Here is a 13819-nt window from a genome sequence, read left to right as displayed (position 1 = left end):
TCAGGAATGTTTAGGAGGCCAGAAATGCAGGCTAATGTAAGGTGAAAGATTGGAGCCCTGCCAGGCGAGCACTGGGATAGTCAAGTTTAGAGGTAATAAAGGCATGAATAGATTTTCAGTAGCAGATGAATTGAGGAAAGGTCAGAGTTGAGCAAACATACGGCAATCTTGGTGGTGGAGCGGATGTGTTTGAAAACTCAAATTGCGTCCATGCACAACATGAAGGTTGGGAGTGGCTTTGTTCAGCTTGTGACAGTTCCAGGGATGGAAAACATGGACAAGGGAAGAAGTTTCTGCTTGGGGCCAAAAACAATGGATTCAGTCTTCCAGACATTTAGTTGGAGGAATATTGAATTGTCACTTAAAGGGATGACAGTGGATAGGCAATGACAAACATTCAAGGAACACACGGGGGAACTACAGCAACTGTTCATTCCTGTCTGGCATAAAAATAAAATGAGTAAGAGGGCCAATCCATGGCTTCCAAAGGAAATTAGAAATACTATCCAATCCAAAGAAGAAGCAGACAGATTGACCAAGAAAAATAATAGGCCTGAGGATTGGAAGCAGTTTAGAATTCAGCAAGAAAGGACCAAGGGATTGATGAAGAAGGGAAAAATACGGCACGAAGATAAGCTTGCAGGGAGCATAAAGACTGACACTAAGAGTTTCTATAGATATGTGAAGAGAAAGAGACTGATAAAGACAAAAGTAGGCCCCCTACAGACAGAAACAGGGGAACGTATAATAAGGGACAAAGAAGTGGCTGAGCAATTGAATACATACTTTGGTTCTGTCTTCACAAAAAAGGACACAAATCAGATACCAGAAATATTGGAGTATGAAAGGTTTAGTGAGAGGGAAAAACTGAGATCAATATGAGTAGAAAGATGGTGGTGGGAAAATTGATGGGATTGAAGGCGGATAAATCCCCAGGGCCTGATAATCTGCATCCCAGAGTGCTGAAGGAGATGGCTCTGGAAATAGTGGATGCATTAGTGGCCATCTTCCAAGATTCTATAGACTCTGGAACAGTCCCTGCAGATTGGAGAGTAGCTAATGTCACTCCAATATTCAAAAAGGGAGGTAAAGAGAAAAGAGGGAATTATAGACCAGTAAGCCTAACATCGGTAGTGGGGAAAATTCTTGAATCCATTATCAAGGACTTTATAGCGGAACATTTAGAAAGCAGTGGCAGGATCAGTCAGAGTCAGCATGGATTTATGAAGGGAAAATCATGCTTGACAAATCTATTGGAATTCTTTGAAGATGTAACTAGTACAGTTGACAAGGGGGAATCAGTCGATGTGATATATTTGGACTTTCAGAAGGCGTTTGACAAAGTCCTGCATAAGAGATTATTGTGCAAGATTAAAGTGCATGGAATTGGGGAAGTGTATCGAGGTGGATATAAAACTGTTTGGCAGAGAGGTGGAGTAATAATCAGGTTTTAAGGCTGATTAAATTGGATATCAAAAATTAAAGAATTGGACACTTTAAAAACCACAGTCTGCAGAAGCCTGTAGAATCCGAATATACAGAACTCAGGCAAGCTGCCAGGGCCTGTCTGAAGCAAACCCTGAATAACCCATCACAAGTAATTATCATTACTACTTGAGATTCACTGGCCTATTGTCCACAGTTCCTGTTATTCCATCAAGTGATAGTCGCTCCTACTTAAGATGCGTTGGCCTATTGTCCACAGTTCCCAATAACCCATCAAGCAATCATCACTCCTCCCAGGGCGGGCTCAGGTGCCCTGTCAACAGGTCATCAACCAGACCATTGGGCACTGAGACCCTGCCTCCTGAGACTCCGTTGGCTGAAGGCCAAGGGCAGGTGGAGAAAGGAGGTGGGTGGCGACAGGGGGATAAACAAAATAGGCACTCCGGACATCTGGAGAGAAAAGACTGGAAGCAAAGACTGGAACCAGAGATGGGGAGCAAAAGACTCAAAGCAAAAGGCTCAAAGTAAAAGATTCAAAGAAAATACTCGAAGCTTGCTGTGTGAGGTGACCTTAACCAGACCAGAAGGAAGGAAGCAAGCAAGGAACAGCCAGCGGGAATTACCCTTACATAGAGGAACCAGAGGGACTCAGGGATCGGATCTGCAGCTTACCAAACCACCTTTACGGGTAGTATAGTCAAGTCCTGGGTGTTTCTTGTGTGTATAGTGGGTAATTTAAAGGTTAATTATATTTAATAAAGTGTGTTGCATTATATCCGTGTACTACTTTGTTCTACTGATAAAGACACCTGGGTAAACTTTAATTAAAGAGCTGGTTGAAGTTATGAATTGGACAGATACAACAGAGGAAACAAAGAGTAGGAATTAATGGGTCCTTTACAAATTGGCAGGCAGTAACTAGTGGGGTGCCACAGGGATCGGTGCTGGGACCCCAACCATTCACAATATATATTAATGATTTGGATGAGGGAACAAAATGTAACATCTCAAAGTTTGCAGATGATACCAAGTTGGGTGGGAGGGTGAACTGTGACGAGGATGCAAAGATCCTACAGCATGATCTGGACAGGGTGAACGAGTGGACAAATCAATGGCAGATGAAGTATAATTTGGAAAAATGTGAGGCTATTCACTTTGGAAGCAAAAACAGGAAGGCAGATTACTACCTGCACAGTTGTAAATTGGGAGAGGGGAGTGTGCAGCGGGACATGGCTGTCCTTGTACACCAGTCGCTGAAGGTAAGCATGCAGGGGCAGCAGCCGGTTAAGAAGGCTAATGGTATGTTGGCCTTCATTGCGAGAGTTTCGAGTACAGGAGCAGGGATGTGTTGCTGCAATTATACAGTGCCTTGGTGAGGCCACACCTAGAATATTGTGTGCAGTTTTGGTCTCCTTTTTTGAGGAAGAATGTTCTTGCTCTCGAGGGAGTGCAGCGAAGGTTTACCAGGCTTATTCCAGAGATGGCGGGACTATCATATGAGGAGAGATTGACTAGGTTGGGATTGTTCTCGCTGGAGTTCAGAAGAATGAGGGGGGATCTCATAGCGACTTATAAAGTTCTAACAGGACTAGACAGGGTAGATGTAGGGAAGATGTTCCCAAGGGTGGGTGTGTCTAGAACCAGAGGTCACAGTCTGAGGATTCAGGGTTGTAGCCATCTGGGATGGCCACTTATAAAGGAAACATGGATACTTGCAAAGACTCAAGGAGAATATGGCCAATACAGGATTCAGGCAAACACAGAGCCTAAATGTATATTTGCTAACAGAGAACCAGACAGTATCGAAACCCCTAGCCGATTTGCATTCTAATGGCCCATTTCCCCAGGACAAAGGACTGGTACTCAGGTATCAGATACAATCCCAGACACAATGGCGCCACTCCCTTCACCCCGAAATCCCAAACGGTCAAGGTCAATGACCCCTCAGGCCACTCCTAGCCATCAAGGCACCCGCCCTTTATTGGCTCAAATCGAAGGCAGTAATCGAAGCCTGCCGAATTATTGGGTCCAAAGCTAAGGGCTGCCCAAAAGAGCACGAAACCCCCAAAGGATAAAAGAGAGACACTGCCATGTGTTAGATCTCTTTTGGCCCTGGCACACCGCCACTCTTCGGCCCGGCCTATACCTGAAGCCAACTGCAGCACCACGACCAGAAGCAAGTTCAAGATCAGCGATCGCTACCAGGCGGCTGAGCCTAGCAGAACCGAAGTTACTTCTCCAGACCCACCCACTCCAGATCCGAACAAAGGTCGTGTTCCTCTGCCAATTCCGGGTGCCTGAAGTTAGTACAGGTTGTTGTAGTGTTAGGTATAATTTAGCTTGTAGTGTCTTTATGTTGCATGTGTGAGTTAATCTTGTGTGTAAATATACTATTATTGAACTTGAACTAACTGACTGGTTGTTGGGTCTTTGATCAATATCCGGATGAGCCTTGTTGTGGTATCATTTGGTGCCTGGCGACTCTGAAAAGCAAAATCATCATTATTAATTGGCAACATTATTGGTGACGCTGGTGGGATAGTATCCCACTCATTAAAAAGGGCAACAGGGTAAACCATTTTGGACAGAGATGAGGAGACATTTCTTCGCCCAAAGAGTGGTGAGCCTGTGGACTTCATTACCACAGGAAGTAATTGATGCCCAAACATTTACAGCGGGATTCTCCCTTCTGGGGACTAAGTCCCCGCGCCGGCGGGAGATCCGGCACCAACCACTCCGGAGTCAACAGCCCCCGAAAGTGCGGAATTCTCCGCACTTCCGGGGGCTAGGTGGATGGCGGAAGGGTGGCGCCGCTCCAGCCGGCGCAGAAGGGACTGCGTGAGTTTATGCATGCGCCAAAGGGCCGGCGTGATCTCGCGCATGCGCGGAACCGCCGGCGTGCTACAGGGGCCAGCGCGGAAGGAGTGCCCCCACGGCACAGGCCCGCCCGCAGATTGGTGGGCCCCGATCGCAGGCCAGGTCACCTTGCCCCCCCCCCCCCCGGGTCGGATCACCCCTGTCCCCCAGAGGCCCACCCCAGCCGACTTACCTGCCAGGTCCCGCTGTGTGGGACCATGTGTAACCCACGCCGACGGGACTGGCCAAAAACGGACGGCCGCTCGGCCAATCGGGATCCGGAGAATTGCCAGAGAGGGGGCCGCTGTTAGCGGACCCTGACCGGCGTGGCGTGAACCCCACCCCCACCCGAAAACCAGTGGCGGAGAAAACCGGGAGCTGGCGTCGGGGTGGCAGGGTGGGATTTGCAACGCCCCCCCCAGGGTTTTGCCGACCCGGCCGGGGGGTCGAAGAATCCCGACAGGAATATATTCAAGAGGCGGCTGGATATAGCTGAGGAGAATGGGATCAAAGGCTCTGGGGAGAAAGCAGGATTAGGCTATTGAGTTGGATGATCAGCCATGATCGTGATAAATGGCGGAGCAGGCTCAAAGAGTCTAAAGCCTCCTCCTGCTCCTATCGTCTATGTATATATGTAACTATGGATGGGCAATAAATGCTGGCCTAGTCAGCAACGCCCGCATCCCGTAAATTAATGTTTTTTAAATCCCGAAAGCTCAGGCCCAGGAGATTTATAACAGGCAGCTGTTCTATCAAATCTACAAAATTATGGCCTAGGAAAAGGTCAAACACTCAACTGTTTTAAGGAGATGTACTGTCACTTTTACAGCAAACCCCAAACTACTTCATGGCGATGTTTACATATCTTGGTGGCAGCGAAGTATACTTTTTACACTCTGAATCATGACGAGTTATTCAGACAGTGTTTATTTTAGCTTTTTCAAGGTGAGAGTTACTGGGATATGACTTTCACCAAATATTTTAGGCATTAAAGAGATTCCCAAGATTGGGTCTTAAGCTGAAATGCCAATTTATCCTGCATTAACCACAAGATATCATCTTGATAAAAGAGTTGAAGCCAGTGTCAGGAATGACCATGAATGCTTACCAAGCAGCTGATTTCCACCTAAAATGCCAGCTAGTGCTCATTAAAGAGGTTGCGGCCAGTCCTTCAACTAACATTCTCTTCCTCTCCAAACCTGGATAGGTTGTTTGGGAGTAAGTAAAGTTGCAAGTTGTCACAGTCACCGATGACCGGAGGCTACTTTCTACTTTGTGGGGGAGAGCTGACAAGGTGATGATTTAACCTGAGGACCACCACACCTCAGGCAAGGTGCACGTTTGAGACGGTGGGGCCTTCATGAATAACCTCAGGCAGTAAGGGAGGTTATTCATGGTTCCCATTTCAAGCACGATTTAAAGGATACTCACCACTTAGAGGGGTACTGACCATTTCAGGGTTATTGCTGCTGGAGCTGTGTGCCAACCAGAGCAACTCTGGGGAAGTGGGTTCCACCATAGATTAATGAAAATTGTACCTAATCAGCACTTGAGTGCTGAACCTTCAGTTATCGGTTTAACAAGAAAAGTTGAAATTATGATCATCAGAAATTAGGGCCGAAGTGTCCGCTACAACCAAACTTTTAAACTTAAGTCACTGCATTCCGTGACGTTTTCAGCTTGCCCATAATAAGCCCCATCAAGTCTGAAGTGCTCATTTAGCAGGGACACAAATCTTTGCCACACACCATCCCTTTACTGCCCGAAATACTCTAATTTAAATGATTAAAAAACTGAAAATACAGTATCACCCCCAATACCTTTGGTGTCTGCTTTGCATTTGGAAACTAGCGGAAACTCAAAGCGGAAACGAAGCATATCCGCCACAACACAATCGAACAGCAGCTTCAAAGTGTCTGTCGACAATACACAGCCATGGAAGACACGGTGAAAGAAGGTCTGCTCCACATGCAGCAGCAGAAGTTTAGGAAGGTATTTATTTCCATGCACCAATGCACAATGCGTTAGGTACGGATAATAATCTAACACTTATTTATTCTCAGGGATATAGACAAACTGGGACTTGATCCACAATAGACCTGAATTTACATATCAGAATGAACTGATAATCGGAGATATATCTCCTAACAAAAGGGCCATTTTTTTAGGAATGCACATTAATTTTGGAGACTGTATTTGTACTTTGACTTATTTGTTTATTCCTAACAACATGCACTGCAATTATTTACACGGTTTTGCAAACACAGCGCAGCGCCCTAAGTGAGACAGCAAATATATCGGTGCTGTAAAATTGTAAGGAAAACGCACATTTTCCGATATCACCGTCGAGAGGGAGATGAACTACACCTTTTTATTTTGGGTAAAAACCTTGCGAATCAGTGACAGATATCGGCGTGGTTTGTGATCCACTTGCCTGTTTGACCAGCAGATTAAACATAAATTGGCCAGCCCCTCTGCAAGAAGTTTCTGCATGCAAATATAATTCAGCAGCTACAATTTCACAAGTGGATCCATTAATGTTTTTACCGTTTACTGACTGTCAGGGTGTTTGTGAGTGGTTCACAGCATTATAAGCGTTGTGTGCACCTTGTTTGAGATTGGTCCTTCACTTTAACAAGCGTGGTGCAAATTAAGCGTGTTGTTTTGCATCCTGATTGTAACTTACATTCTCATTTTCTTCCCCACAGAAATGGAAAAGAGTTTGGCTTATCCTCTACTCCCAGAGCATTCACTCTGTGGCTCGCCTTGAGTACTTTGAGTTCAAAGAGGGCTCAATTTTATCAGAGAGGCAGATAACAAGAAAGATAGACAGAAAGTTAATTCGAATGAGCGATTGTGTCAGAATATCTGAGGTTCTGGCAGAAAACTGCTCAAAGGATTCAAGCGCCTTTTCAGTGGAGACAACCTCAAAACTGTACACATTTTTAACTGAGAGAACTGACTGCAATGATTGGGTGCAGAAACTCACCGAAACTGCTTTCCAGGTAAGTAAAATAGTGTGTGAAATATATAATAATAAGTCTCAGTTTACCCCTTCATAACAGCGCATAAATAAAACTCAGGCTGTCTGGGAAGGGGTGGTGGGCATGCTAGTTTTAGACACTCACTGAACCAGATGCAAACTCATTATTAAGCTACCAAGGATTATGAATAGATTCCACCAGTAAAGCTATGTGATTGAATGTTACAGAACTGACCATCCACACTTCTGTCATTCCTTTCCCTTCCAGGAGCTGACTGGAGATAAAATATCAATTTGTTTAAGAAAATGTTCAGGTTACATTTTACAATTAAGTTGATATGGATCTGGCGCCCTACCTGAATACTGCGCCATGAGATATGAATATAAATTTTAAACTCAAAAATGTACGTCCATTAAAGAAAAGGCACTGCAGGCCCATAGGACAAAGTTAATACGCTGAAACCTAGGCGAAAGACCAAAATCCACAGTGCGGGGACTTCAGTAAGGTGGAAAAGAATAATAAAGAAAATAAGGTATTTCGAAAAACTTTGGCTGTTGCAATTTGTAATCTATTAGAGCCATCTCAGTTAGACTCAAAATGCATCTTCCCCATGGGAAAAGACAATCCATTCCACAACAAACATGCACTTAGCACTCGTTGGACATAGGCCAATGGTAAACTGGACCAATGGACTCCGCTTGGAGCTCAGAAATAACCAGGCAGTCAGAACTATTTACTGGTAACCTGGTCTATCAGGTATCTCTCACTTGGCTGTGTGCGGTGTAAGACTCAGATCGGGCAACAAATCCTATTCAATATGGGCAATTTTAAATAGGATTGGAATTTGGCTGGGCAAGGATGCCAAATGAGCCAAGCATTGGCAATGAGGTCTGGGTAATGCTGCTGTAATCTGCACAGTGCCAATGCCCAATAGCTTCTGTTGGCTGGTGAAAGAAAAAGGTGTGTATTTCAGACTGAAAATTGCAGTCAGAATCCAATTAGATAATTAGGCCCCAATCTAAAAAAAGGTCTTGCAGCCATTTTCTGTACAGATTATAAGAAGAATGTGATCACATTAGAGGGTACAGAGGAAACGTACCAGGATATTGCTGGACTGGATAATTTTAACAATGAGAAAAAATTGGATTGACTAGAGGTGTTTATTTTGGAGCAAAGGAGGCTGAGGAAATAATTAATTGAGATGCGTAACATTTTGAGGGGTTGAGATAGAGTGAATCGGATGAATCTATGTCAGCAGAAAGGTCAATAACGAGAGAGGGGTTAGAGGGGAAATCTTTTCACCCACAAGGTAGTGGGATCTGGAATTCACTTCCTGCAAGGTTGGTGAGGCTGAAATCCTCATTACCTTATTTTCTTAGTCCCATTAACTATGGATCAAGAGCTTTAAGGTGGAATTAGGTGGATAACTGTTTCGGCCAACATGGTCACAAGGGGCTGAATGATTTTCTCCTGGGATGTTGGTTACTTTTCCACCTGAAAAGGCTCAGCAATCTAATGAGTTGTATAGGGATGGTCAGCGATGGCCATGTCCCATGAATGATTAAAAAGAGCAAGCTGTTTAAATTTCCACAGATTACTATGATTTTGCAAGGTGTGCAAAATGAAGCCCTCTATTTTAATTTAGATCATTAGCATAGTTGCAACTATTTCCTGTATCCGAAGCAAGAAACTAAAGCCAAAGACCACCTAATTGGTATCCCGAGTCTGCGACTCCACATGTATACATGCAATTGCATTCAAGCGGAGATTCCATCCTTCTGCACAGTCTTCCTGATGTCATATTTCCAGCATGTAGTCACATACGGGGATAAGTTTTGAAGTCAATATTTTCACACAGCTCTCTCTGTTATTACAGATACTTTAATGCACTGAGAGAAATAGCTTAGCATAGAATTCATTTGGTTAAATAAATAGTTGCTAGGGCAGCATGGTGACGCAGTAGTTAGCACTGCTGCCTCACTGTGCCGAGGTCCCAGGTTTGATCCCGGTCCTGGGTCACTGTCCGTGTAGAGTTTGCACATTCTCCCCATGTTTGCGTGGGTTTTGCCCCCACAACCCAAAAATGTGCAGGGTAGGTGGATTGGCCACACTAAATTGCCCCTTAATTGGAAAAATGAATTGGGTACTCTAAATTTATTTTTAAAAAGTGAATAGTTGCTGGGACTACTTATATTGTATAAAAATGAAACCAGTTTTTGGGCTTGCACCTTCTTAGGCAATTTAAATAAAAATAAAGTATTGTCCACATGGTATTATTTTTAAACCATGTTAGGAATTGCATAACTGAAATTAGGGAAACCTTCAGACACATTTACATTATAATCGTCATAGAGTGTACTCAAGTACATAAATGACGCATGATATATTTCCAAATTGAATCATTTTGCTGAGAAATTGCAAATGGAAGTAAAAATTATGCTTGAGCAACTTTCAACTAATTTCCCTATGATTTAAAATAACAAATGTTACTTATCTCAGTTAATCTTCTGCAGCAAGGGTTAGAAATAGGATATCGCATAAGCAATGGTAAGATACAATCAATATTTCAATTTGTAAAGCTGACTGTACATTATTTTTCTATTTCTGAGAGTAACTTTGACAATCATGCATTTTGTTCAGTTTTACTTATGGAAATGCCTCAGATACACATCTGACACTATTGTCTTATTGAACATAAATCAGATTGCACCAGAAGTGAATGAATCACCAGAATTGTTCTGGTGCAGAAGGCAGTTTGGCCCAACGTGACTGCACCTGCTCTCCAAACAAGCATTGTGACTGAGTGCCATTACCCTGCCTTTTCCACATACCCCTGTACGTTGTAATAATAATAATCGCTTATTGTCACGAGTAGGCTTCAATGAAGTTACTGTGAAAAGCCCCTAGTCGCCACATTCCGTCGCCTGTTCGGGGAACCTGGTATGGGAATTGAACCCGCGCTGCTAGCATTGTTCTGTATTACAAGCCAGCGATTTAGCCCACTGTGCTAAACCAGCCCCTAAGCCCCTCGTTGCCACATTCCGGCACCTGTTCGGGTAAGCTGGTTTCTATTGGAGAACTCATCTAATACCCTCCTGGATGGCTCAATTGAACCTGCTTCCACCATACTTCCAGGCAGCGCATTCATGATCCAAACCACTTGTACGGAAAAAAAGTCTCACATCACATTTGCAAATGAGTCATGTGATCTGCAACATATCTGCCAATATTTTAGTACCTGACCCGCTTCTGCATATTCTTACTTCTCCTTTGCTGGAACTTTTACTCATTACTGGGCTAGCTGTGTTTCATTCTTGCTGGTCACCATCCAGTTCTGGATCTGTTTCAATATTGCCTAGGATCACTACTTTGTTACTATCAGCTTGCTTCCTGCAGCTGCCAATTCTATTTGCTTTGCTCCACTCATTCTTCAGAACAATTCATGAGACTGAGTTGGACCTGCTCAGTAAGCTGCTGTAGCGACTTCCAATCTTGTGTGTGTGCCTTACCTCCCGACAGCTGGTCCTTGAGGTAGGTTCCTCATTTGTAGTGGTATTGTCACCGGACTAGTAATCCTGAGACTCTGGGGACCTGGATTTGAACTCCTCCATGGCAGATGGTGGAAATTGAATTCAATAAAAATCTGGAAATAAAAGTCTAATTATGACCATGAAACCATTGTTGATTCTCCTAAAAAAACAAACAACTGGCTCACCAATGCCTTTTAGGGAAGGGAATCAGCTGTCCTCACCTGGTCTGGCCTACATGTGACTCCATTTCCATAGCATTGTGGTTGACTCATAAAAACCACTGAGTATATCAAACCGCTACAAAGTCAAGAAAAAGGACTGAAACCAGATGGTGGTAACGGTAAAGTGGGGGTGGGGGGGGGGGGGCGGGGTGGAGGTATGGCAGGCCATGAGGTGACAGGCTATGGTTGAGTACAATTCTGTTGCTACTGATGGCTCACAGTGTCAAATGGATTCCCAGCATTGAGTTATTAGATCGGTTCAAAGGTTATCCCATTTAGCACAGTGGGAGTGCCAAACAACACAATGGGAGGGGGCCCTCAATGTGAAAATGGGACAAAGTCTCCACAAGGATTGTGCGGTGGTCTGTCCTTCTGATACTGTTATGGACAGATACAACTGTGGCAGGCAGGTTAGTGAAGGCCACGTTTCCCCCTTGATGGTTCCCTCACCCACCTGCTGCAAACCCAGTTATGTCCTTTCGGACTCAGCATCGACCTAATCACCGGAAATGACAATATCAACCATGTGTGCTCCGAACTACCATATGGGGCTTGCACCAAAATTGGGAGAGCTATCTCACAGACGGGTCAAGCAACAGCCTAGCATAGTCATACTCACGGAATCATATCTAGCAGTTAATGTCACGGGCACCCCCATCGCCATTCCTCAGTAGATCCTGTCCCACCGGCAGGACAGAGCCAGCCGAGGTGGCGGTACAGTGGTATACAGTCTGGAGGGAGTTGCCCTGGGAGTCCTCAATATTGAATCTGGACCCCATGAAGTCTCAAGGCATCAATTAAAACATTGGCAAGGAAACCTCCTGTTGAGTACCACGTACCTTCCCATCCTCGGCTGGTGAATCAGTACTCCTCCATGTTGAATACCATTTGGAGGCAGTACTGAGGGTGGCAAGGGCAGAGAATGTACTTTGGTGGGGAAAGTCAATGTCAATGACTCAGTAGCATTACTCATTTAGCAGAGTCCCAAAGAACATCACTGCTAGACTGGGTATATAGCAATTTATGAGGGAACCATCAAGAGAGAAACACATACTTGACCTTATTCTCACCAACCTGCCTATTGCAAATACATCTGTCCACAGTCATACTGGTAGGAGTGACTACCACACAGTCCTTGTGGAAAAAAGTCCCATCTTCACAGGGACGATGCTCTCCATCATGTTGTTTGGCATTACCACTGTGTTAAATGGGATAGACCAAACAAATCTAACAACTCAAGAATGGGCTGGCATGAGGCCTTGTGGGCCATCATCAGCAGCAGGATTGCACTCAACTACAATCTGCAAACTCATGGCCCGGCATATCCCCCAATCTACCATTACCACTAAGCTAGGGGGTTAGCCCTGTAGAGTGCAGAAGGACATGCCAGGAGCAATATCAGACATACGTAAAAATGAGGTGTCATCCTGGCGAAGCTACAAATCAGGACTTTTTGCGTGCTAAACAATATAGAGCTAAGCGATCCCACAAACAATAGATCTAATCTAAGCCTTGCAGTCCTGTCACATCCAGTCATAAATGGTGGTGAACAATTAAACAAATCACTGGAGAAGAAGACTTCACAGATATCCCCATCCTCAATGATGGAGGAGCCCAGTACATCAGTGCAACAGAGAAGGCTAAAGAATTCGCAACAGTCTGCAGCCAGACGTGACAAGTGGATGATCCCTCTCGGCCTCTTTGGAGGTCCCCAGCATCACAGATTTTAGTCTTCAGCCAGTTCAATTGACTCCACATGATATCAAGAAATGGCTGAAGGTACTGGATATTGTAAAGGCTATGGGACTAACAATAGTCCAGCAATAATACTGAAGACTTGTGCTCCAGAACTTGCCACGCCTCTGGTCAAGATGTTCCAGGACAATTACAACACTCTCATCTACCCGGTAATGTGGAAAATTGCCCAGTTATAAAAATCAGACGTGCAGGTTTGGTGGCTTGGCTACGCTAAATTGTCCCTTAGTGTCCATTGATGTACAGGGGCTGGTTTAGCACAGTGGGCTAAATACAATATCCATGACCATATCCAACAAGACTAGCATAAAAGTACTTTTGGCGGGATCTTGCCAAAATTTGGCAGAGTTTTGGTTCCGGTGAGGAAACCGGTGTGAATCCCACCCACACCATTGACGGGAAATCTTATGGAATGTTGAGCTTCTTTCACAAATTTATTTTTCCCACTTGAATTACATCATGCTCATGGCACCCTCCCACTGATTCGCTTGCCCTGGGGCAATTTAATTTTTGCAATCAGTGGGGTGCTCCATGTAAACACCTCCCTAGCAGTTGTTCCAGATCCATTTGAGGGGATGATTGCTAGGAAGCCAGCGCCGCATTTCTCAAACTCTTGGATGGTATGCAGCAGAGGCCTTCTACCCATGGTCACGCAGATGTCCATTCATCAAGGTGACCACCCCCGCCTGGGAGGCAGTGCCAGTCCTAGTCAGGGCCAGCTCACTGCAGTAGGGGACGAGGCAGCAGTCCTGCAGAAAGAATTTGCGAAGCCATGATAAGTCTGCCACCTCCAATCTCTCGCTGCACCTCCTCATACACCCCTCACACCTGCAAGGTGATCTCTTACCCAGATACCTCACGGGATACCAACACCTGTCATGAGGATCTCTTTCCTTCCCGCTCCACCACCCCCCCAATCCCCATGGTCTCCCCCAGTATTTACTTTTCTCCTCACATCCCCTCTCCCACTGAAGTCCCACACATGCCACACCTCAGCACCACCTGAACTTCCAGGACTCCCGCCTAC

General features: G+C 44.9%; 1 protein-coding gene across 1 annotated transcript in view; it reads left to right on the top strand.

Moving 5' to 3' along the window:
• The first annotated feature begins 6159 nt into the window (after positions 1–6159).
• LOC140393223 (docking protein 1-like) overlaps positions 6160–13819 on the top strand; it is a 74047-nt gene continuing 66387 nt past the window's right edge. The window contains exons 1-2 of the mRNA XM_072479463.1: positions 6160–6294; positions 7011–7307. Coding sequence (XP_072335564.1) covers positions 6238–6294; positions 7011–7307 — 354 coding nt within the window. The 5' untranslated portion in view covers positions 6160–6237. The remainder of the gene's footprint in view (positions 6295–7010; positions 7308–13819) is intronic.

This window comes from Scyliorhinus torazame, chromosome 16, assembly GCF_047496885.1.
Source record: "Scyliorhinus torazame isolate Kashiwa2021f chromosome 16, sScyTor2.1, whole genome shotgun sequence".
Classification (NCBI taxonomy): Eukaryota; Metazoa; Chordata; class Chondrichthyes; order Carcharhiniformes; family Scyliorhinidae; genus Scyliorhinus; species Scyliorhinus torazame.
This window is presented reverse-complemented; position numbering and strand designations above follow the sequence as displayed.